Source organism: Chelonia mydas, chromosome 15 (genome assembly GCF_015237465.2).
Source record: "Chelonia mydas isolate rCheMyd1 chromosome 15, rCheMyd1.pri.v2, whole genome shotgun sequence".
In the NCBI taxonomy this organism is placed as follows: domain Eukaryota; kingdom Metazoa; phylum Chordata; order Testudines; family Cheloniidae; genus Chelonia; species Chelonia mydas.
In genome coordinates, this window is record NC_057856.1 from 32,261,765 (window position 1) to 32,283,883 (window position 22,119).

At 46.9% G+C, this 22,119-nt stretch overlaps 1 protein-coding gene and 1 long non-coding RNA gene across 8 annotated transcripts in view; one reads left to right on the plus strand and one right to left on the minus strand.

Annotated features, from left to right (window-relative positions):
* The window catches only part of LOC119563792, an 87,204-nt gene that overhangs the window by 24,916 nt on the left and 40,169 nt on the right, over positions 1-22,119 (plus strand). The window lies entirely within an intron of this gene.
* TTC28 (tetratricopeptide repeat domain 28) overlaps positions 1,067-22,119 on the minus strand; it is a 496,060-nt gene continuing 475,007 nt past the window's right edge. For 2 of the 3 annotated variants that reach the window (XM_037878986.2, XM_037878987.2), the window contains 8 exons: positions 21,338-22,058; positions 19,048-19,172; positions 17,305-17,536; positions 16,749-16,825; positions 13,712-13,735; positions 12,159-12,288; positions 9,864-9,971; positions 1,067-8,186 (listed from right to left, as the gene is read on the minus strand). In XM_037878986.2, the coding sequence (XP_037734914.1) occupies positions 6,565-8,186; positions 9,864-9,971; positions 12,159-12,288; positions 13,712-13,735; positions 16,749-16,825; positions 17,305-17,536; positions 19,048-19,172; positions 21,338-22,058 (3,039 nt within the window). In that variant the 3' untranslated portion in view covers positions 1,067-6,564. The remainder of the gene's footprint in view (positions 8,187-9,863; positions 9,972-12,158; positions 12,289-13,711; positions 13,736-16,748; positions 16,826-17,304; positions 17,537-19,047; positions 19,173-21,337; positions 22,059-22,119) is intronic. The other variant, XM_043529451.1, reaches the window with a different exon arrangement.

The following is a 22,119-nucleotide window of genomic DNA, read 5'->3' on the forward strand; positions in this document are numbered from 1 at the left end:
TGAATGGAATAGACACAGTATTCTTTATGCATCTGTGAGGAGGTGCCACCACCTTAGGAACAAGAATGAGGCAAGCCAATAGGAAACAATGGGACCGATCCCATTAACACCACTCTGCTCATCACCATGGAAATATGGTGCTTGGCTGACAGGGCAGGAGTGCAATCAGGAGCAGAGCTACAAAACTCCCATCTGAAGGCTGCAGTACTTGGCACTCCAAATATACAGAACTCGCTCCTGGGAAAGCTCCTTCCACCAGGTGAGGAGTTCAGTGGTAACCAAGCAGCCTGTCCAAGCAATGCTACCACGGGTTAAGTTGCTAATTGGAGACCCTGGGGGTGAGGAACCCTGGTGTTTCAGATATTTGGGATAAGCCTCTTACAGTGTGTTATGCTTGTGCAACTAGAGATCACAGATAGCTGAGCAATAGGCCCCATAGATGTTCTGTTCTGTTTGTACAACTAGAGATCGCACAGATAGCTGCCCGATAAGCCCCACAGACACACCTTACATACAATAAAAAGGCAAATTCTAGTTATTGTCTGCTGCCCATGTTGTCACAGCATCTAAGCAGTAACTGACCTTACATACATCACTGTGAAAGACTAGCTTAAACCAAACAAGCTTGTTTAACTCTGCCCCCTACCACAGCTCCAGCAGACAAAGATTCTGGGGGATATATCACCCCTCCACTTCTCATTGCTGCTGGCAGAAACAAGGAAATTGAGCAAATGTTGGCTCTACCATCCCATGCTGGTGGAAGAGTAGGCGTCTATACCATTACTTCTCTTTCTGATTGGAGTACTGTCTTCTACAACGGGAAGCAAAGGGAGCTCTCACTAACCCTCCCATTGCCACACTAGAAGACATTTGCAGTTGCCATAGTGTTGGAACTGGCCGCTGATGTTCCGTAGCCACAGCATGTAAATTATTGCATGACAAATGTCTTATTTGGAGGCTGAGGATGAAGGTAGTTAGCAGTCGTCCATGGCCAGATGTCTGGAGTAGGGAAGTCAGAGGACTAAACAATCCATTAGAAATGTGATCCTAGGACACAACACTGAAGTACTGAGAGAACTCATGCTTTAATAGACACTGAAATCACAAAGAAAGAAGGCCAAATGCCCTAGCAATTTCAATAAAAATATGAAATTCTTTTTACATGGTAAATTTTGTAATATAAAATGTTTAATGCTGTCTGGAAACAGAGTTTTAATTTACAAAAAAGTCCATATAGGCCAAACATGGCTAATACTGCATACAAGGAGAGTGAGTGCTAAAGAGCTGCTGCATGGGAGAAGGGTCTTAGCTGACTAGTCCTCCTTGAGTTACCATCTTCAAAGTTCTTTTGCAAGATTTCTGCAACATAAGAGCCCAGTTCACAATACACACATACAGCCTTTCTGGACAACATGGCAGAATAGATGCATTGCAATATTCCCATATTTACTGAAATCGCTCAAATTCATTGTCACCCAGCCTCAAGTGATCAGTGCTTCTTAAATGGGCATGCAGATTTTCTGCAAGCTTGGTACCTACCCTACAACCTAAAACAGATGTTTAGTGAAAAAGTGGTACCAGCTGAAGGGAACTGTCGCTGAGGGGTAGGATCGTGGTTGGAGTGTCCCCTTCGCTACCTTTACCTCAACAGTTTTTCAATATGAACCTTTTTGTTTTCTTGTTTAAATAAGGGTCTGGTAAAAAGGAGACTCAGCACCTGGCTCGTTCAGGCCACCTAATGAAATAAGGACAAAATTTGACTTTTGGCTCTTTCCATTTAGCTAAAGACAGTCAACAAAATATTCATAATTAGTATTTCACACAGTAAAACACTGGGCAAAACTAAACAAAAATATATTCTGTTGCCTTGGGGATATTTTTTGCATGTGGGAGATTTATCGTGAAAGTGGATAATACCTAGTTCTTATTGCTCTTATTAAGCAGTGTTATCACTTGTACCATGCACAAATACGACGACAAACGCATGTAACTTCCACAGAAGGGATTCTAATATCAAAAGGAGAACAATGCGTTATTTTCACTTCCTGAATTTTACCACATAAATGGCAAATCTGATCATTTCTCATCTATGGGGCGGGGAAGTGAGGTTTGAGGGTTTGTGAGGTGTCTCCAGCCCAGGAGCAGGCAGGAAATGTGTGAAGTTCACAGTTCTCAGTAAAACCAGTAGAAGTGCCATGTGTCCATAGAAATGCAGTCCCCAAATCATCCATATTTATACACCACCAGTTCCCCAAATACTGAACTCCCCTCTTCTCTGCACCCTAATCACTTTCCTCTTTAATACATTTTTACTGATCCAGATTTTCTGAAAGTTCAGTTGCTAGTATGAAGCCCTCTGGAGGTGTGACAATAGGCTGTACCAAAATAACAGCGTTTGAACTGTATCAGTTCTGTATGATTATAGCACCATGTATGGAACATATATAGGGGGGATTTCTGGCATATCATGCAGCACAGCAGGGAGTATGTACTGTTATGTAAATGAAAACCTGCCCACCTCCAATCTTGATGTTTCTAAGATGTTGTACCGAAATGGTAAAGTTGAGTAGAACTGGAGTGGAACCTATGGGGTCTCTCAGTGGCCTGAACAAATGTGGCTAAATTAATTTGCATCATCAACATCTTCGTCGTCATTTACATTTCTTAGCTGTTGTACTGACGTATTTCTTCCCCTTATTCTCATGCTTCTGGGCTAATTAAGAAAGGATAACCCCTTGGGCCAAACTGTCACATAGGAAGCTGAAGGCAGTGGTGTTGTAGCCATGTCGGTCCCAGGATATTAGAAAAACAAGGTGGGTGAGGTCATATTGTTTATTGGACCAACTTCGGTTGGTGTGAGAGAGAAGCTTTCAAGCTACACAGAGTTCTTCAGGTCTGGGAAAAGTACTAAGGCTATGTCTACACTGCACTTTAGTCTGTAAAATTTTGTAGCTCGGGTGGAGAAAAAAAACATACCTGACCAATAAAAGTTTTACCAACGAAAAGCGCTGGTGTGGACAGCACTTTGTCTGTGGGACATGCTCTCTCGCCGACAATGCTACCGCCCCTCAATGGCAGGAGAGCTCTCTCCTGCCCACACAGAGTGGGTACACTGCGTGCCTTACAGCGGCAAGGCTTTAGCACCACAACTGTGCTGACAGTGTTGACGTAGCCTAAGGGCTTGTCTTCATGCCGGCACAGCTGCACTGCTGTACATGAAGACAAGCCCAAAGAGTGTCACAGCAAGATGGAACAGATAGTTTCGCATAAGTAGTTGGCACATATTATAAGGGACCATTCAAAGTTGAAGCGACCTGTTAACACCCCTGTAGACATAGGACATACTCCTGAGCGACGTAAATTATATCCAAGTAATTTGTAGTGTAGATGTAGCCTGGTTACAGATAGTTATAATAAACCACAAATCTAGTGTCTATTTAAGGCCAGTATTTTCAGTGTCTAGGAAGGTCATGAATTTAAGTTCACAGGCGTGTCTTTTTGAATTACCTCATCTAGTGTACTAAATGCCTTAACAACAATTACAACAACTACGTGGGTGAAACCAGACAATCACTATGCTCCTCAATGAACTCACACAGGAAGACGATAAAGGACAAAAAAACCCTGTCACCTGTGGATGAACACTTTTCAAAGGGATCGCTGTATATCTGACCTATCAGTCCTCATCTTCAAAGGAAACCTGCACAACACTTTCAAAAGACAAGCTTGGAAGCTTAAATTCATAACTTTGCTAGACACTAAAAATCCTGGACTGATCAGAGACACTGGATTCATGGCTTATTACAACCATCTATAACCCACTAACCCCCCTTTTTGTGCTACAGCAGCAGGGTTGTTAATGGGCCACTTCACCATGAACAGTCCCTTAAAATATGTGCTAATTGCTTATACTAAACTATCTAGTCTATCTTGTATTTAGCTGTCATACTTTTAGGTCTGCACTTAAAATACTGCAACTGTGCTGCTGTAGTGCTTAAGTGAAGATACTCCTGTGCCGACAGGAGAAGTGTCAGCAGAGCTAATCCACCTTCCTGAGAGGTGGTAGTTCTGTCAATGGGAGAAGCTGTCCCGTTGACATAGTACTGTCTACAAGGGGGCGAGAGGTTAGGTTGGTATAACTATGTCTCTCAGGATATTTGGGTATAACTATGTCTCTCAGGATGTGTGGATATTTCACACCCAAGTGATGTAGTTATACCAATATAAGTCTGTAGTATAGACCTGGCTTTCATACCTTTCCCAGATTTGAGGAAGAGCTCTGTGGAGCTCAAAGCTTCTCTCTCTCACCAACAGAAGTTGGGCCAATAAAATATATTATTTCACCCACATAGGAAGCTGTAATGCAATAGCCAAATAATTTTCATCTAGTAAGACGTGTACTAGATTTAGCTTACTGTTTTGCCACATTTTCTAATATGTGTAAGTGGAGCATTAAGCTCTTCCTGGTCTTTTGCACTGAAAGTTTCATGATCATCCCTCTCTCTGTTAACTGTCTACATGCACATGCCCTGACATCTGGTATCTGTGGTGCTTGCATTTAGTTTCTTGCAGTTGTGATAAGGCAAACATTTCTCTCCAAACCATAGGGTTTTTAAATGCTAATCAGGGCCAGTATTTTATATTATAGCCATGAGAATTTAATGCTTTGTACTGCTGTAGCACCTTTCATCCAGGATTTCAAAGAGTGACACAAACGTTAAGACCTAGAGCTTCAAACAGGGTCTGGGTGACACAATTTTATGCATCTACAGCTGTGCCCAGCTAGAAGCTGAGCCAGTTGATTGCACCCATAATTCATGTAGATAGGCCTCTACTACAGAGCACAATACCAGGAGCTGAGTTGAAGTCTAACTAAAAATCGAGGCCTAATTAATTAAGCCTCACAACACCCCTGTGAGGTAGGTAGGTAAGTATTACTACCCCCATTTGACAGATGGGGGCGCTCAGGCACAGAGGGGTGAAGTGACTAGTCCAAAGTCTCACAGTGAATTGGGGAAGAGTCTAGAGCAGAAGCCAGGTGCCTTCACTTTGTTCCTTGCTCAAAAACTCACAGCACATTACCTGTGTAATACTTTGCTTCGAGCTAGATGTGCAGTGTGGCTGAGTTTATGTTGTTGTGTATGTCCTGACTTCAGTGCACGTAAATTCTGTCTTTGTTACATTAACTCTGTGGTTTGTATTTAATGGCCTTCTTTAAAAACAACAAGTGTCCCCAGCCTGATTCCCAGCTGCCTTAGCTCTGCCTCACTCTGTGTTGGCTGTTGCCCAGCCTGTCCTCCCCTCCTAGCTGCAGGAGTGCTCCTGGCTTTCCCACTTGGCCCAGGGAGAAGGGGTTAACAGGCCCAGATGCATAGATTTTAATGTGCAGTCAGTTTGCACTTTCCATCCCATGTGCGGTCTGCTTGCACAATGACACAGACCTATTTAATTTGCATATATTGGCCCTGAAAGCAAGATAACAGGGAAAGAGATTGGGAAGACGCTTGGGAAGATCTAGCAGTAATGGAGAGAGCTCCCTGAACATGTGATCACTAGATCACATGTCAATGTCTGATTTCTGCATGCTGAGGACCTGCATACTGCGTAACCCTCTCTCACATTCACTGTGCATCTCCCTTTCGTTTTCAGAATTAAACAGAAAAGTTTAATGCTGACCAGCTACCTGCCAATATGAAAAACCTACCCCTGTAAAATTATGTGCAACAAAGGTATCACTTTGTAAAACCAGAACTTGTATCTGTCACTCTCCCACTACTCAGATATGGGATTTTGTTCATTACTTACCAAAATGTTCTTTTGGGGTCAGATCACTCAATGGAAATTTCAGCCTAAAAGGTATTTCTTCAGAAAAAATTAACTGAAAGAGGAATTAAGAATGGAACATCCATTTCTACCTTATCGGCATGTCACCAGCACAGCACCAGAACGATGTGTTGTAATCACCAATACAATGTTGCCAAGGAGTTGTACATTGCTAGCATTTTCTCACATATGCTTGCATTTGGCTAACAGCAATTTCACCAAGTTACATCATCATCTACTCCCCCGCGCAGCCCCTGGAAGCATAAAAGCAATGGCTTGTACTTCTTCTCTGGACAGAACGTTGTGTGCATTATCCTTGTGGCATAAAATGGAAGATTTGCCTCGTCTCGCCTCCTTCCCCAATCCCTGGATATGTATAAATTCTGTATAAAAATCCAACTGTAAACATCCTTTCAGGATAAGAAATACATGTAAGTGGTTTAAAGGCTAACATTTTGCACAGAATTAGCTGTGAACGCTACACAAAACGGTCATCAGGTGCGTCTGGCCAAAGTACTGACAAGAGGAACTGAAACCTATTTGCATAAGGCCCTTGTCATATACTGTAATGCACTGTGCCAGGCTAATTTGTCTCATTACTCAGCACTCCTAATCGTGGATGTGACCATGGCTTCTCGGGTAATATTCTGTGGTTTTGTATTGATCAAGGCAAGTGGGTAGAAGCAAATACTGAGAACCTTTACGTGATTGCAAGTTGAATCAACTGGTACAAAAGACATTTCAACATTTGGAGGAAGGGAAAAATCTCCCTGGTGACAAAAATTTATAACCATTTCCAGATGGCAGCCTCAAGGGGCGTACCGTTCCTGGAATGCTATTGGAAGGTGGAGAATGGGATGAAGTCACTGCATTGGTAGTTTCAGGGCGCCTGTGTCCATTTGGAGGATTCTTTTGTGGAGAAGCAAGGTGTTGCTGAATAGATAACTCCTTAAGTTCCAGCTTGTCTGCACTTTCGGCTTTGCTGTGCCGTGGAGATAAGTTCAGCAAGCTGAGAACATCTCTCTTAGCAGTCATTGTTCCAGGAGCTCCTCGGAAAATTTTCATGGGGCCTGTGGAATGTTGGGGAGTACTCTGCCAAAACATTTTCAGGTTGTGGATGGCCTGCACCTTTTCATCGATGGCAGCCATTTTTAATTTGTCTATATCTGGGGCATCGGCGGGGCTGGAGCGAGCAGAACCAGCTGAGGAGTAAGAGAGAGCAGGAGAGGGGGTGCTGCCCACGGGAGACTGATGTCCTGAGCTTGGGGAGATATTTCTGGGAGATTTAGAAATATGAGCGCTGTAAGGAGAGCTAGGGTACTTGAGTTTAAAGTGAGACTGTTCAGTTAACGAGCCATGAGAGTCAGAACTTGGAGAAGGCTGCCCACTGTATGGGCCTGTGCCGTCTTTGTTGGACATCTCCGATGTTGTGGGGCTGTTATATCCGGAACTCACCTTCTGAAGGGATGAGCTCCTTGTTGGAGGCTTTGGTTTAATTGTAACTGGTGAAGGATGACTCCTCTGACTGGAGCTCAGTGGCCTACTGAACGCACTGGTCTCTGAGGCTCTGAATACAGAAGCACCAGCTGCTGCTCCATCTTCCGAGTTCTTCTTGCTCATCTGACTGCCGCTTCTTTGAAGACGTTCAACAGCAATAAGGTGACTTTGCGTCTCCTCCAGAATTTTCTGGGCCAACTCTTGTGGATCAAGCTTTGGATTGTTCTCCTCTTGGGATTTGACAGTGCTGTCAGTTTCAGTGCTAGATTGGTCAGATTCTCCAGTATCAGAACTAGCAAGTTTTCCAACTTTTTGGAAAGGTGAGTTTGGACTGGGAATAAGAGTCATTTTAACAGGGGAATTTGGGGTACTTATGCTCCCTTTGGAACTGACAGAAACTTTAATCCCGCTAGACTGACCAGCTTTGGATTGTTTGTGATCAGGGGAAAATCTTGATTTTATATTTTCTTGATAAGTTGCCATAGGCTCATTGCTGATTATAGAAAATCCTTCATACTCCTCATTGTCTTTGCTGGCTGCAGCATTGGTCTGTGGAGACAGCTGGCTCCGTGGCACAGAGGACCTTTGCGGACAGACATTCTTAGGCCTTTCATAGTCCTGTCGCCCTCTGTGCCCTGCACTTTCTGATGTGCTCTCTGGCTTGGAAACAAAACTCATTGAAGAAGCGATAGAGCTCAGGCTGTACACAGAAATGGCGTCTGATGCAATACTGTCTGGACAAGTAGGAGAGAATGGAGGGTTCTGATAGCCCAAAGGCATTGGGTTGGAAATGGACTGAGCAGAAGCCAGTGATTCCAGTGATGAGGAACTGTCCAGGCTAAGACGTTTGGGCAACTCTGTAGAATCTAAATAAATGAAAACAACAGCACTTATTACAATGAAAGCAAATGGCACAGTATATGCACCCAATCTCACTGCTACGATCTAGTCTCATTTGTTTAACAACTCCAGTGCTGCTTCCACTACACAACTACTAATTATGTGAGAAACATAATGTGTGCATCCCAGGAAAGGAGCATGCAGAAACTCAGTGCTTCTGCCAGAAAAGAACTTGGTTGAGTTGATATTTTAGCCCTCCAAATCACCTCTTTATATAAGACTCCAACTGCCAACCGACCTGAGTTCTATTCCTAACTCTGGCATCGACTGGTTGTGTGACCAAGGGCAAGACAAAAGCTCCGTGCCTTGATGTCCCTGTCTGTGAAATGAGGCTAGTGTTTCCCCTTTCTTGCAGGAGTGCTGTGAGGTCTAATCCATTAACATTTGAAAAGCATTTTGAGATGCTTGGAAGGAAAGTGCTGACTAATAGAATCATAGGGTTAGAAGAGTATTTCTGCATTGCTGAGCACTCTACAGCTGTGGTCATAGGGCCATGGCTATGGCAGGCTCATTTAGGACAAATACCTAAACATGCTGCTGGTGCAGTCACCTTACTCTAGCTGCCCCAGTCCTATATGGTACCATAAGGGAATGAGAACAAATCCAGCTTGCAGCCATTGTAGGCACACAAGGCAATAGTGTGAGAGCGACAGGACACGGGACTGTTAAGAAATATCACACCTTGCACTGATGGGACACCAAGTCAAAGCCAGCTCAGGTCAGGAATGAGCTGGTATTTGGTGGAGCTTGATCCCAGTCTACGAGCATCCACAGCACAAAAAGATACTACTACAGTTTGCACCCCTGTTGGCAGACTCAGCTGAGTGAAAGGCCAGTTGATGGAACCTAAACTCCCCTCTCATCAATCTGATCTCTCCAGAGTGTAACTGAGGCATGCTGACAGGTGGCAGTCCATACTGCCCCTATGGTCTCTGTTTTATATAAATAGAGGACTTCAGTGCTGTCCCAGCACTAATTCATACTACAGAGTAGTAGAAACTGGGTGATGCCCCTGAACTGTTTAAGGGACACGATCCATATTCGCTTGACTGATAGCCGCTCTCTGTTTGTAGAGAACTGAATGCCATTCTGTTTTACTCTAAAAGAGATTTAGCTCCAGGGGAACTAGTGACTATACGAATCATAGAAGTTAGAGATGGAAGTGACCAACCTATCTCCCAAATTTTCCTTGGAGAGACAGAAATCTCTCCAGATTTCCTTTTGCTCATCCACACCCTCTATCCTCTGCCCAATCCTTGTCCATTAAGTGTCCCCTTCCCCCATGTTGTGCCTAATTCAGTGCACCCCCATGGGCCTAAGACACCCCACCCATAGTATTTGCCAAATAAACTCCCTCTCCTCCTTAAATCTCCACTTCTCAATGTTTGCAGTGAGTCCTATAGTCAGAGCAGTGGTGGAGAGCTAGCTGCCCCAGCTTCAGGCCTGTCTAAACACACAGGGAGCTCTCTGGCAGACAACGCACAGGCTTGGGAAGTGCCACACACCCTGGTTCACTAGATAAGCAACTGTGTGTGACACTTTTCTTTGTGCAGAAGATGGTAATACTCCACCTCAATAGATACCATCATCCTCCAGCCATCAGATGGAACAAGATCAAATAATGTCACTGCAGGTAGCCTTACCAAAAAGTGCCAGCAGGGACTGGAGAGCAAAGTGCATGGTCCTCCTATTAGCTTGTTTCCCAGTTTTCAGTATCACCTCCTCCTGCCCAACTTCACAAAGGTCAAAACCTGTAGGAGAACATAGAGCAGAAAACCATTTCTCACCCAAAGATTCTGTACCTTGAACTGGTCCTAGTAAGTTACTGATGCTGCATAATGACAAGTTTCAGAGTAGCAGCCGTGTTAGTCTGTATTCGCAAAAAGAAAAGGAGTACTTGTGGCACCTTAGAGACTAACAAATTTATTTGAGCATAAGTTTTTGTGAGCTACAGCTCACTTCATCAGATGCTGCATATAATCCCCATAGAGCAAACAGACACGAGGACCTTGCAGTGGCCTTGCTCAGGGCTGTCTCCTCTGTGCCAATGTGCTGCCTGGTTAGTATTTAATATGTCTATTCCAGTAAGTGCCCACGTGTCCCATAACGATAGGGGCCTTATTGTGCTGGGCGCTGTACAAACACATAGGAAGGCACAGTCCTTGCCCTGAGGAGCTTACCTGGGCCGGATGGAGGAAAGAAAAATAACCAAATATGTTCTATTTTATAGATATACACGCTAGCAAATGTTTTCCTAATATTTATAAATAGAGTCAGTGCTAATTATGCCCCATGTGCCCCCTCCAGCTGTCTGATTTCTTAAGGGGATCGTAGCAGCGGTGGGTCTATGGAGAGGGCAATGGCCTTGGAATTCAGTGCAGGGAGGGTTCGGGGCAGTCTGGAGAAGGCATGAGATGCTGACGCATGGAAGGATGAGGGTGGAGGGCAGATAGGAAGGCAATGACTTATCTTTGTCTTCTTTCCACTCCATTTCCTTCTAAGCAGTTGTACCCTCTCATTAATTACCTACTTACATACCCTTGCCAGGAAATGGGGCCAAGGCAAAACTGGGCTACTCTCAAATCAAACGGAAGTTGCCACTTGAAGTCAATATAACCTAGGTCCTGCTGACTGAGGTGGTGTTAGGGTGCAGAAGTCCTGGGGGAATTTTGTGCCACTGCGCAATGCTGAATTTTGCAGAAATTAACGTGCACGCAGAATTTCCCTTCCCCCACAGAAATGGGCTGCAGTGCTGCTAGCCACCACTAGGGGCCACGGGACTTGGCAGAGCCCAGCTCACGCATAGAAGACATTGCCGGGGAGAGGGGGAGGGAGCTAGAGGGTTAGCATACCCTGAGGGAAGGAGAGCGTGGCATGCAGGAAACTCCATGCAAACCTGGAACTGGATATCAGGCTGTTTCTCCCTCTGGATCCCTGGGCTCTGGGGAGGAAGGGGTTCGGGTGTATTTGCTGAGGGAGGCCCACACAGGTGGGCTCTGGGGGGGAGCGATTGTGGGTATCTGGCCCTCGGCTGGGCTCTGGGGGGGAAGAAGCGGGCAGAGAAACAGGAACTGGGTTGTCATACGGGTTTCTTTAACTCTCTACTCCTGGAGGAATTTGTGTGTGTCTGTATTGTTACAGAAATATTGCTGACAGGTATTTTGAAATAAATTACCAAAATAATTGAAACTGGCATGATGTCATGCTATGATTTTGGCAATTAACTGATCTTTAAATATTCATGGTAAATAGGCCCAATAGCTTGTGATAGGATGTTAGATGGGGTGGGATCTGAGTTACGACAGAGAATTCTTTCCTGGGTATCTGGCTGGTGAATCTTGCCCATATGCTCAGGGTTCAGCTGATCGCCATATTTGGAGTTGGGAAGGAATATTCCTCCATGGCAGATTGGCAGAGGCCCTGTGGGTTTTTCACCTTCCTCTGTAGCATGGGGCACAGGTCACTTGCTGGAGGATTCTCTGCTCCTTGAAGTCTTTAAACCATGATTTGAGGACTTCAGTAGCTCAGACATAGGTGAGAGATTTATCGCAGGAGTGGGTGGTTGAGATTCTGTGGCCTGCATTGTGCAGGAGGTCAGACGAGATGATCATAATGATCATAATCTATTAATCTATCTTTGAATCTATGGATTATGTAGTGTTATTTTGACAAATAAAATTAGCAGAATTTTTAATTTTTTGGTGCAGAATTCCCCCAGGAGTAACACATACACACAAAGTTCTCCATGTGGCAATCACACAGGGAGAGCAATCTCTGCTCACAGTGACCAGAGAAGGATTCACTCGGCCAGGTAATGAGCAGCTGGGCCATCATGTCCTACATACCAAATGATGTAAGCAGTGAAGTTGCTTGTGAAGTGTAAGGTGTTGGATGGCCACACCAGACAGCAGCAATAAAATAAGGAAACATGCTCTTACCTAAGGCTGCCAGAAACTCGTGGCAGCCAGGAAGCCTCCAGAGCTGGACACTGATGGAAACCTGGATCGGTGCAGAGGAGAAATCCTGCTCCTTCTCTCCTGCTTGGAGTTGAACCAAGACCTGATGTAGCTGAGGATGACAGAACAAACATCAGCCCTTCCATACCAACCCATTCACCTCCTGGCTGACATTCCCACACCTAATCTGCCTTTGTCCTGGATAGTCACTAGTACGCTGACTAGTACAGGAGTCAAGGTGCTGCCTGAGTGGGATCACACTCTGCACAGAGGGAGCGGCCCTACAACTGGCCAGACATTCTGCACTAGTGCTGGGAAGACTCCAGCAGGGACACGTGAACCCTTGTGAGGTGAGGTAGGCCTTGGCTACACTTGCATGTTATACCGCAATAAAGCCACCCAGAGCGCTCTAACTCACTCCCCGTCCACACTGGCAAGGCACGTAGAGTGCTCTGACTCCCTGGCTAGAGCGCTGCTCGTACTCCACCTCCCCCAGAGGGATAAGGTTTGCTGCGTATTGGGTGAGACGCTACAGTGTCAGTGTGAACAAGGAGTTACGTTACAGCGCTGATTGCCCTCCCGAAATGTCCCATAATCCCATTAACTGAAGTGGCCTCTCTTTGTTGTGAACAAAAAACAGGAATGCAGAAGTGGCCCCACAGCTAATGTTTGCTTTGAGTGAGTGAGAGAGAGCTGGGGGAGGGAGGAGGGTCTGTACTTACAAGACAGTGTGCTGACACACTATCAGCACCCCAAAAACCCACTCTCTCGCCCCCCCACATACACACAACACACTCCCCATTTGAAAAGCATGTTGCAGCCACTTGAACGCTGGGATAGCTGCCCATAATGCACCAGTCCCAATGCAGTTGCAAATGTGGCCACACCAGTGCGCTTTCAGCTGTCAGTGTGCACAGATTGCAGGGCTTTCCCTACTGCACTGTATGAAGGGTGGTTTAACCCAAAGCGCTCTATATCTGCAAGTGTAGCCAAGCCCTTAGAGTGCGGCTGTTTTCAGAGAAAGGGCAGGAGGGAAGCACAGTACGAAAACTGCAGGAAGAAAGAAAAGGAGGAGGGTGCTTAGCGGCTGCTCATGGACACTTAAAGGCCATTCTGTAACTGGGCCATTTGATCGGGTGTTAGGCCAAACCCAGGAACACCCCAGCTGCACTAAACAAGACAAAGTCAGTCATGTGAAACAGCCCAAGATTTCCCTCATGTTTCCAGGACCTCCGGGGAGCAGTTCCCCTTCTTGTACCCACAGGGAACTGCATTCACGCACAAAGGGGAAGGCCTGGGTGGGGAGGAGGGGGAAGGACAAAACCCCACTCCCAGCCTCATCTACACTACGCCTGCGGTACAGGCCCAACACCACAATGTCCTTTCTCCCCATTAGAAGTAATTAAGCAAACCCCAGGCCTAAAAATTTGGTGACTATTAAACTGTAACTCAGGGAAATGGGGCTGAAGAGTTTTCCAGAGCCCAGGGCTTGCCTCTGCAGAGGAGTAATGTTCCTTGATGTTTGTTGTACTCACCATTCCCACCATATTTTTAACAGCCTTCGGGTAGCAGATAAGAAGCGAGAGAAGGAAAGAAAGAAAGAACATGGGTTATTCTGCATTATGAAGTGAGCATGGCATGAAGCCCTGTAGGGCCAAAGTAGATCATCACAAGCCAGCCCCCTCCTGCAAGATGCACAGCACAGAGCAGGAGGAGAAGGGACAATGAGGGCTGGGAGTGAAGAGACCAAACAACCAGGAACAGGCAGCTGGAATCTGGAAGTCCCTAAGCTGTTAAAACCAGAGCTGGCACTTCACAGGCAGCTACAACCCTGCCAATGAGGAGATGAGCCCCAGAATCATCCATCTTTTGACAGGAGGTGGAACATAAACAACCTTCCTCTAGTTTCCTTTCAGGGGCTGTTTACTGGAATTTGATGCAATCTTTACTCCATAGCAGTCCCACTGCACATGCAAACAAGGGTTACGGTCCTTATCTCTTCCATAACATATACACACAAGCAGCCTAGAGAGAAGGGCGCAGGCTCAGTGCTTCACTGTTCCCAGGAACACTTTCTCCTACTCAGACACTGCAGTGAACACAAGTCAGGGATGAAGGCAGCGCGCATTACAGCAGCCTTGAAATCCACCTTGAGAAGCCTCCCCCGCAACGCACCCTAGAACTGTGCAGCACCACCTACCTCCCAAGCCAAAGGGTCTTTTCAGTGTGTGTAACTTTTAGCCCCGCGGGGTGCGCAGAGCGAACGGATGCTGCAGTGGGGACTGTTTGCGCTGTGTCAAATGCTGGAGCTGCTCTTTTAGAACTAAACAACCTGACTGAGGAGCAGCGCAACTCACACGCAAAGCAGCTTCTCCCGAGGCGCCTGATCTCTGTACACGTAGGAAACTGGATGGAGCAGTCACTCTGTAGCAATTTTGCAGGCCAGGTCATACTGGCCTGTGCAAAGTAGAAACCATTGTTTCCTTAATGAATGCTCAGAATGTAGTTGGCTAGCCATTCACAAAGACTGTGAATGGCTAGCCAACTACAAAAGCAGTTTCTCCTCCCTTGGTGTTCACACCTCAGCTGCTAGAAGAGGGCCTCATCCTCCCTGATTGAACTAACCTTGGTATCCCTAGCCTGATTCTTGCTTGCATATTTATACCTGCCTCTGGAAATGTCCGCTACATGCATCTGACGAAGTGCGTATTCACCCATGAAAGCTTATGCTCCAATACGTCTGTTAGTCTACAAGGTGCCACAGGACTATTTGCTGCTTTTACAGTACTTACATAGTTTACTCTCACAGCCCCCATGGAGGGAGGATCACTATCGCTATTCACAGATTGGGCAGCTAAGACAGAGGTCTCAGCACCACAAGGTCATAGTGAAAATGCCATGATCTTAGCCCTGGTACCAGAGGGTGGTAACTTTGGGATGTGGCTGAAGCAAGATAGCAAGAGATGGGACCCAACATTCCTGACTCAGTTCCTGAGCCTGACAGGGAGGCTGGGGAAGTAGCATTACAAACTGGCTGCCTTCCTCTCAGATTGTGGGGGACAGTATGGTTCTGGGCTTTGCATTTCAAGGAGCCTGGCTTCCATCAACCCGTGTACCCGGGTGCAGTGTCTGCTGTATTTTCCTGGGCAATGCCAGGTGTCCCTAAGGGAAAGGGATGATAGAAGCATTCAGGAGAACAAGTCCTGCTCCATCCATACTACAGAGGCACAAGCTGGAGCTGGGAAGGAAATAGTGTCAATGGGCTGTGCCTGTCAATCGTGCCCCTGTGGTTTTCATAGACCTGTAGGACTGGAAGGGACCTCAAGAGAATTTCTGGGGGGAATGGACTGCAGCAGAGGGGAGAGCTGGGCTGAACAACCCAGCACTATTCCTGTGCAAAGAGAAATCTGTCTGGGGTTTGGCCTGCACAAGAACATCTGCAGAAACAATGCAACATCTCTTCTGATATTTACTGCAGCAGGCGGCTGGGGAAATGGTGAGTAAATCTTTTGTTAGCTGCATGCAGCCATCTGAAGTCTGCTTTTTCTGGGTGATTTAATTGTCTGCAGCAAGAGCACAAGCAGGAAACAGTCATGTGGAGATTTTTATAGAGAATGTTGGATTGTTGTCCTTTAAACCACCTGTTCCATTTACTCTGGGCTCCCCTCCTAATGGTTGTCTGCACAGACGCAGCACTGGCAGCGTGATTCCTGAACAGGGACTCTTGGCCTGACGATCCAAAGGAAGCCCTCTTAGCTGAAGTGGGAATGCCTAACAGAGAGGGCACAGGTCCCAGCTGCCCACTGATGTATTTCTCCAGAAAACCTGATACTGGTGGTCAGGAAAATATCTGTGCAAGACACAGGGATGGTGAGCTACATGCCTGTTCACAATTCATTGTGCGCCCACTTGCTGGGGCAGACAACTGGCCTGGTCTGAAGAGCACTCAGGAGATGAGGAACATGCTGAAGCATGCCAGCCATGCGGGGGCACGATGATCAGAGCTGCGTCAGGACGGACAGGGTGGAAGAGTCAGGAATGCTGGGGTAATGGAGGCCATGGAGCGATAGGCAGCAGTGCATTCCCACACAACAGCGGATCTTACAGAGGCTGGAAACCTGTTTGGCAGAGCTGCGAGCTGCCCACACATAACAGCACAGGTCTGAGAGGCACTGTCCAAGGGAACTGCACTGGATGAAGCATTAGGGAATATCCTGAAGGGAACAGCCCAGTACAAGCTCGTAGGGTGATGGGCTGACTGGGACCTAATCAAGTTTTCCATCCCTCAGTGCTAGGATCCCACCTTCCTCAGCTGTACTGTACAGCTCGACTGGTGTGCATGTCACATGCTCTCAGTTCTGTCACTGAGCTAAGTCCACCAGTGTGCCCGCCCCCCACGTGCCAAGGCATTCACTCACTCGAGCAGACAAGAGAGACAGTTCTTGAACTTTGGGCACAAAAGCCACTCTGTCTGTTTTGCTCTGCTAGTTACAAAGCAATTCGTGGCTCTGGGACTCCTTTGCCCTAGGAAGGATTTGAGGCATGGTGCTGTAGTGTCACCACCCTACTCACCCGATTGATAAGCTGTTCTCCAGTCTCTGAAGCAGTAATAAGTTTGCAAAGTGCCTGAAGTGCTGGGTTAGGCAAACCTGAAAAAAATCAGAAACCATAAAGTTTGTCCAAAGCTGCCTCTGAACTGCCTGAGAGAAACCATCCCAAACCAACACCTGGACCCAGCTTCCCATACTAACTAGGGCTCCTGAAAGGGGCTGTGGTTTCTACAAACAGTAAGGATTTTACAAGCTTTGCACCTGATGAGCGAACTCCCGTCTGGGAGCAGGGACAGGGGAAGAATAACATCCTGGCTCCTCGGGTATTGGGACCAGAGGGAAATGAACGGGATCTGTGGCTGAAGCAGCCATGTTCTCACTGCAAAGCCTGCTCTAGGCTATGCTGGGAGCAACTGGTCTTACTCAAGTCCCATTCCATGATTTTACTTAGTCCCTGTAAAAGCACAGAACAACAGCTGAACAGCAAGATTTCCCACTCCTCCCATCCAAGAGGCAGCAAGTAGACAAGAGCCTGCTAACACGGACGATGCCAGAGCCCCCTGTGGCTTGCTCCTTACCTAGGAGGGACTGGATGGTGGTGCTGCATTGCTGTAGCCGTTCACCGGGGTCTGAAGTCGGGAAGAACACTGCAGCTGGAAGACCACTAGCGGGAGGGTCAAGTCGAAACCCCACAGCAGTGAGTAGTGCCTGCCAGCCTGGAATGCCACCAACTTTATTCTCCACGCTCTGCTGAGAGGTGTACATGGAATTGTGCTGCCCATTCTGGATTCGCTGCAGTGATTTCTCCACCTCCAGGACAAAAGACTGCATTAGCTTATTCTGCAGGAAGTTTATCATTAACCCTTTCCTCTTTCTGCAGTGTCAGGAGCAGAAAGGCATCTCAGGTCAAGGGGTGGGCTGGGTGACAGACAATATGGCAATCAGCCTCAGACAGGAGGTGGTCAGGGCCCTTTGGAACTAGAGGCTCCACTAATTCATGTATAGCTGTAAAATGAGAAGTCAGGCAGCCTATAGCAGCATCTTGGGCAGATGGGGGCCATGGAAAACTAGGCTACATGTTTGACTGGGAGGAGGAATCTGCCCATTTTCCAGCCTATCCTGAAGGGATGATTTCCCGTAAGCCAGGTGGCCGTATCTGTCCCCACAGAATTGCTGAGTTACGGTTTCCAGCCTCTTGGGTCTGCTGCTGACTACCAGGTTATAGTGTTTCATGTGCAGACTTACCACTTAGATGGTAAATAGAACCCTCCTCCCTTTCCAGCCTGATGCAGCTGGGATTATCATCATCAGTTGACTAGTGTTGCCATTACAACATAGACACTGCCCCTAAGGAAACTAGGAGGGTCCTTTAGGAGGAAAGGTGTTACACAGATGTGAGAGGATAGTATTATAACCATCCCAGAGTTTTACCTACAGATCACATCACTCACAGCATTCACTGCTCCCCAAAGCTGGTTATTGGTACCTATGGGAACACCAGAGTCTCATTAAACTTCCATGTGTGCTGCTGTTTTGGGGTTAAACCCTGTGGATTTCAGTGTGGTATTTTCTGGTGAAAGCTGTCCACTGAACAGAATGTCCTGCGTCATGCAGTATCAGGTGACAAGAAGGGAAGGACCCAAAGAGTCAGCTCTTTTGCCTAACAAACCTTGCTGCTTTAGAGCTTGCTCTGTTCTAAACTGCAGTGTTCATTCTTGGCTCGAAGCCATCAGTCCTTAAGATCTGTACAGAGAGGGTGGTCAGTTGGCTAGCAAGGAAGGAGACACTACACAGTGTCTTCATTCTCACCTCCCTACTTCTTGCCTAGTTCACAGCAATTCTGTCATAAAAACAATTAACCTGAGTGACAATCTCATTTTCAAAGCACAGACCCGCTCAGCAGCATATGCAAATCAGCTGGGTCTGATGGAGGGATTTTATTTGTCATGCTAGTAAGGTGAATCTCTGCCTGGTGTCCCATTCTTATCCCAGGGACAGGGAGTAGTTGCAGGGATTACACAGGCGGAGGGAGGAGAAGGAGGGTTGGGGGTTTACTCCTGAAGTTAAATCGAAATGCTTCCCCACCCATTCAACATTCAGAGACACCTAGCCACAGATGACATCATCTTCCAAAAGTTAAGAGGAGGCATCTGCCATACTCCAAAGCAGGGACCCATATTTTGTGTCTGTAAATTTTGATGGCACTTTCCAGGCTGCAGGAAGGAGCCTTGACAGCCTCTCCAAAGCAAGACTGCAAGGGTCTTATTGCTGCCTCTCTCGGGTTGCAGGGGATACTCTTATGGCAGCTCTCTCTTGCTTACCAGATGTAACAAGACTCTCAGGGCATCTCGTGCTCTCTCCGGGTGCTGCAGAATCTCTGTCAGGGCCTGTCCAATTAGTGAGGAAGGGCTGTTAAGCTTCACATCACTCCCAATGAGCATGAAGCCTGCAGGATTCAGACAAAGAGCTTCTTAATCTCCTCTTCTCCCAGAAAAACAAATACTCTGCCTTCCTCAAGCTAACAGAAATGAATAGCTCATTGCCCCTTGTTTAGTTATGTGCCTACCCACAGAGAAGGGAGAATCCAGAACAGCTGCCTCCACGCCGCCTAGGCCCAGGGACCTAACTTCTAGGATGCTTCTTCAATGCTCTCTGCTCTCCCCCTTTATGAAATCAATACTGTTTTCCTGCTCACATATGTGGAAAAATGTGACAATGCAGAGACACTTGGCCTAGCATGCTCCTCGTCTCCTTTACAGGAGCAGAAATCAATAAAAGCTAAATACTGCCAGCAAACAATAGAACCCTGAAAATGGAGAGCTGTCCCTGTTTGGGGAAAGATGCCTACTTTGCCCAGGCCGCTAGCTTGTGCACCATGCAAATATCAGACTCCCCCAGGGGCAGTACAAGGAATTCTTCCTCCCTCCCCTGTTTATTGCAGCTGGATGGGCATGTGCTCATCTCTAGTGTGAGGCATTATTTCTGTTTGAAATATCAATTCCCAACCCTCAAGAGAAGCATGGGGGTTGAGGATTTGCATATGGATTCAGGGGAGGAGCCTGTGAGCAGGGATCCCTATGTGCCATTTCCTGCCTGCCCCTGCTGGTAATCGCGCGGAGAGCTCCCATGTCTGTTCTGTTACGCCTCTGATGAGGGATCTGCTCTGGAAAGCCATTCACATTTCTTCTCTTTCTTGCCAGGCTGACAAACTCCCTTAGAAGGAAAAACAAGGATAGGGTACAGACCAAAGTTCAGTTTAAGTCCAACTTCCCTCTGGTTTTCCTTGGATCACCTCCTAATACTAGACTCAGCGAGACAAGACAGTTCTGCGTGGGTTTAATCCCAGGTGCTCACTTTGGTAAACAGCACATGAGCTCTCTGTCCTTCTGGTAACAAACACTTGGCACTAGGGTTCTGCACACAGCAGCTACCCAATCTAAGCACTTCAGCACAGCTGGGTACACTGGGGACATGCTTGGGACACATGCACAGCTTTTGGAAAGGAGGATTTTTGCTGAGAAAAATACGCTTCATATTTAATTTAATTCCAGTCGCTCTGTTGTTAACCTCAATGTCTTTCTCTTTCTGACTCTCCTTTGATTAATCAAACCACTCCTGACTGGCACTGAGGGGGCCTGATCCTTCAACTGTTCTGCTTGTAGAACTCCCACTGATGTCAGCAGAAACCTCACATATGAGAGGCGCGCAGAAGCAAGTCTTGTCATGTTTTCTCCTGTAGATTACACCTGCTGCTGTTGCTGGCACCGCCTCTTAAAGAAACGTTACACTCTTGTCCTCAACATGGCTAGGTTACACATCTAACCTAAGTGTGCAGAAGACACGCACTGAACGAGACTGTCAGTTCTAGAGGAAAATGCTGCTGTGATGGGAATACTGCCAGTATTCTTACAAACTCCGGAAAAGCCTCATCTCTCTGGAATTCTGGGACGTTCTTAGGGTGGGCGCTGTTCCTCACAGTCTCTAGCTAAGGTACAACAAGGGTGAATAGTCTCAGTTCCTTATTTCTCATCACTGAACTATTTAGCCATTTAATTTTAAAATGTTGAATTAAATACACATCTTTCTCAGTGGATTACAGCACTGTTGTTACAGTTCTATTCAAGAAACACCCTCCACCCCACCATTAGACTAATGGGAATCAAATCTTTCTGCTGTACCGTGCTAGACACGTATCAGTAAGAATAACACATCCTGGTCTGTAATCTGTAGGGAGAAAAGGAATCTTGTCTGTTATCAGCTGGGGATCCTGGGTAATTTCCTGCCTGCATGGCCCTTAGCATATCAGGTCTTCCTAATGATTAAACCTCCCTGATGAGACAGGTGCATTTCATACGCTGTAAATTATGTCGAACACATGCTCTCCCCATTGTTACCTTGAAGAATGACTATTTCCCACTGGCCAGTCATTCAGCAACACTCAGAGCAGAACCAGGTCTGATACACAGCTTCTGGTCACTGTAATGGCACAGAGTGTTACTCAGGCACCTGCTGCTAGCACAGCTCCTTGCTCAACACAAACAAATTGGTGTCAATGTTTCTCCTGTTTCCTGTTTATTATGAGAACCGTCCCAAGAAGCAGATTCCTCCTACCTGCCCAGTTGGATGGATGGGAGAACTGCTTGCTGCTCTGCACTGTTTTCATGGCCTCTCCGAGGGCTGCACTGGCTTTCATTCCATTCAGGAGGGAGGCATAGAAGGCATGCACAAACATTTTCGAAGCGGCCACAGGAACAGGCCAGAGTGACACCAAGACACACTGAGCCCCAGCAGCCAGGAATGCCCGTGTCAAGCCAACGACCCCATCAGCAGTGACTTTACTGTTGGATTCTTGGTAGGAGCCGAAAACCACTAATTTGACAGGAAGCCGCAGATCCAGAACGTCGGCTGCTGTGAGCAGGAACTCCTGGAGAGGAGGGCAGTCTGAGATACTCTCCACATCACTGGCATCATCCTGCATCCGGAGGGATTCTGGAATTGTGTAGGGATTCCCAAAGGAGCTCTTGCTACTGGCTGGGTTGCTGTCAGCGTTGGGCGTTAGGACCAAGGCAGCCAGCTTCCAGGACACATGGGTTGCAAAATGGACACACTCTGCCTGAGTGAGTGCGCTCATGACCCTCTCTTTCGTTGCCACGTTGCCAACCAGAGGCTGGCAGCCAAGTAATTCAGATACCATATAGGCCTCTTCTTCTGCAGAGGGCATAGGCCCCCAAAGCCATCTGTCCATCACTGCTGCAGGGAGTTTGGGATTTCCTATGACAGCTGCCATTGAGGTAGAACTGGAATAAGCAGGAGCATTCTTCTTCAAAAGGGACTAGAAAAAGAGAGAGAGAAAATAGGGATCAAAGAACTGTCTGTTGTAGCCGTGGCCCTGC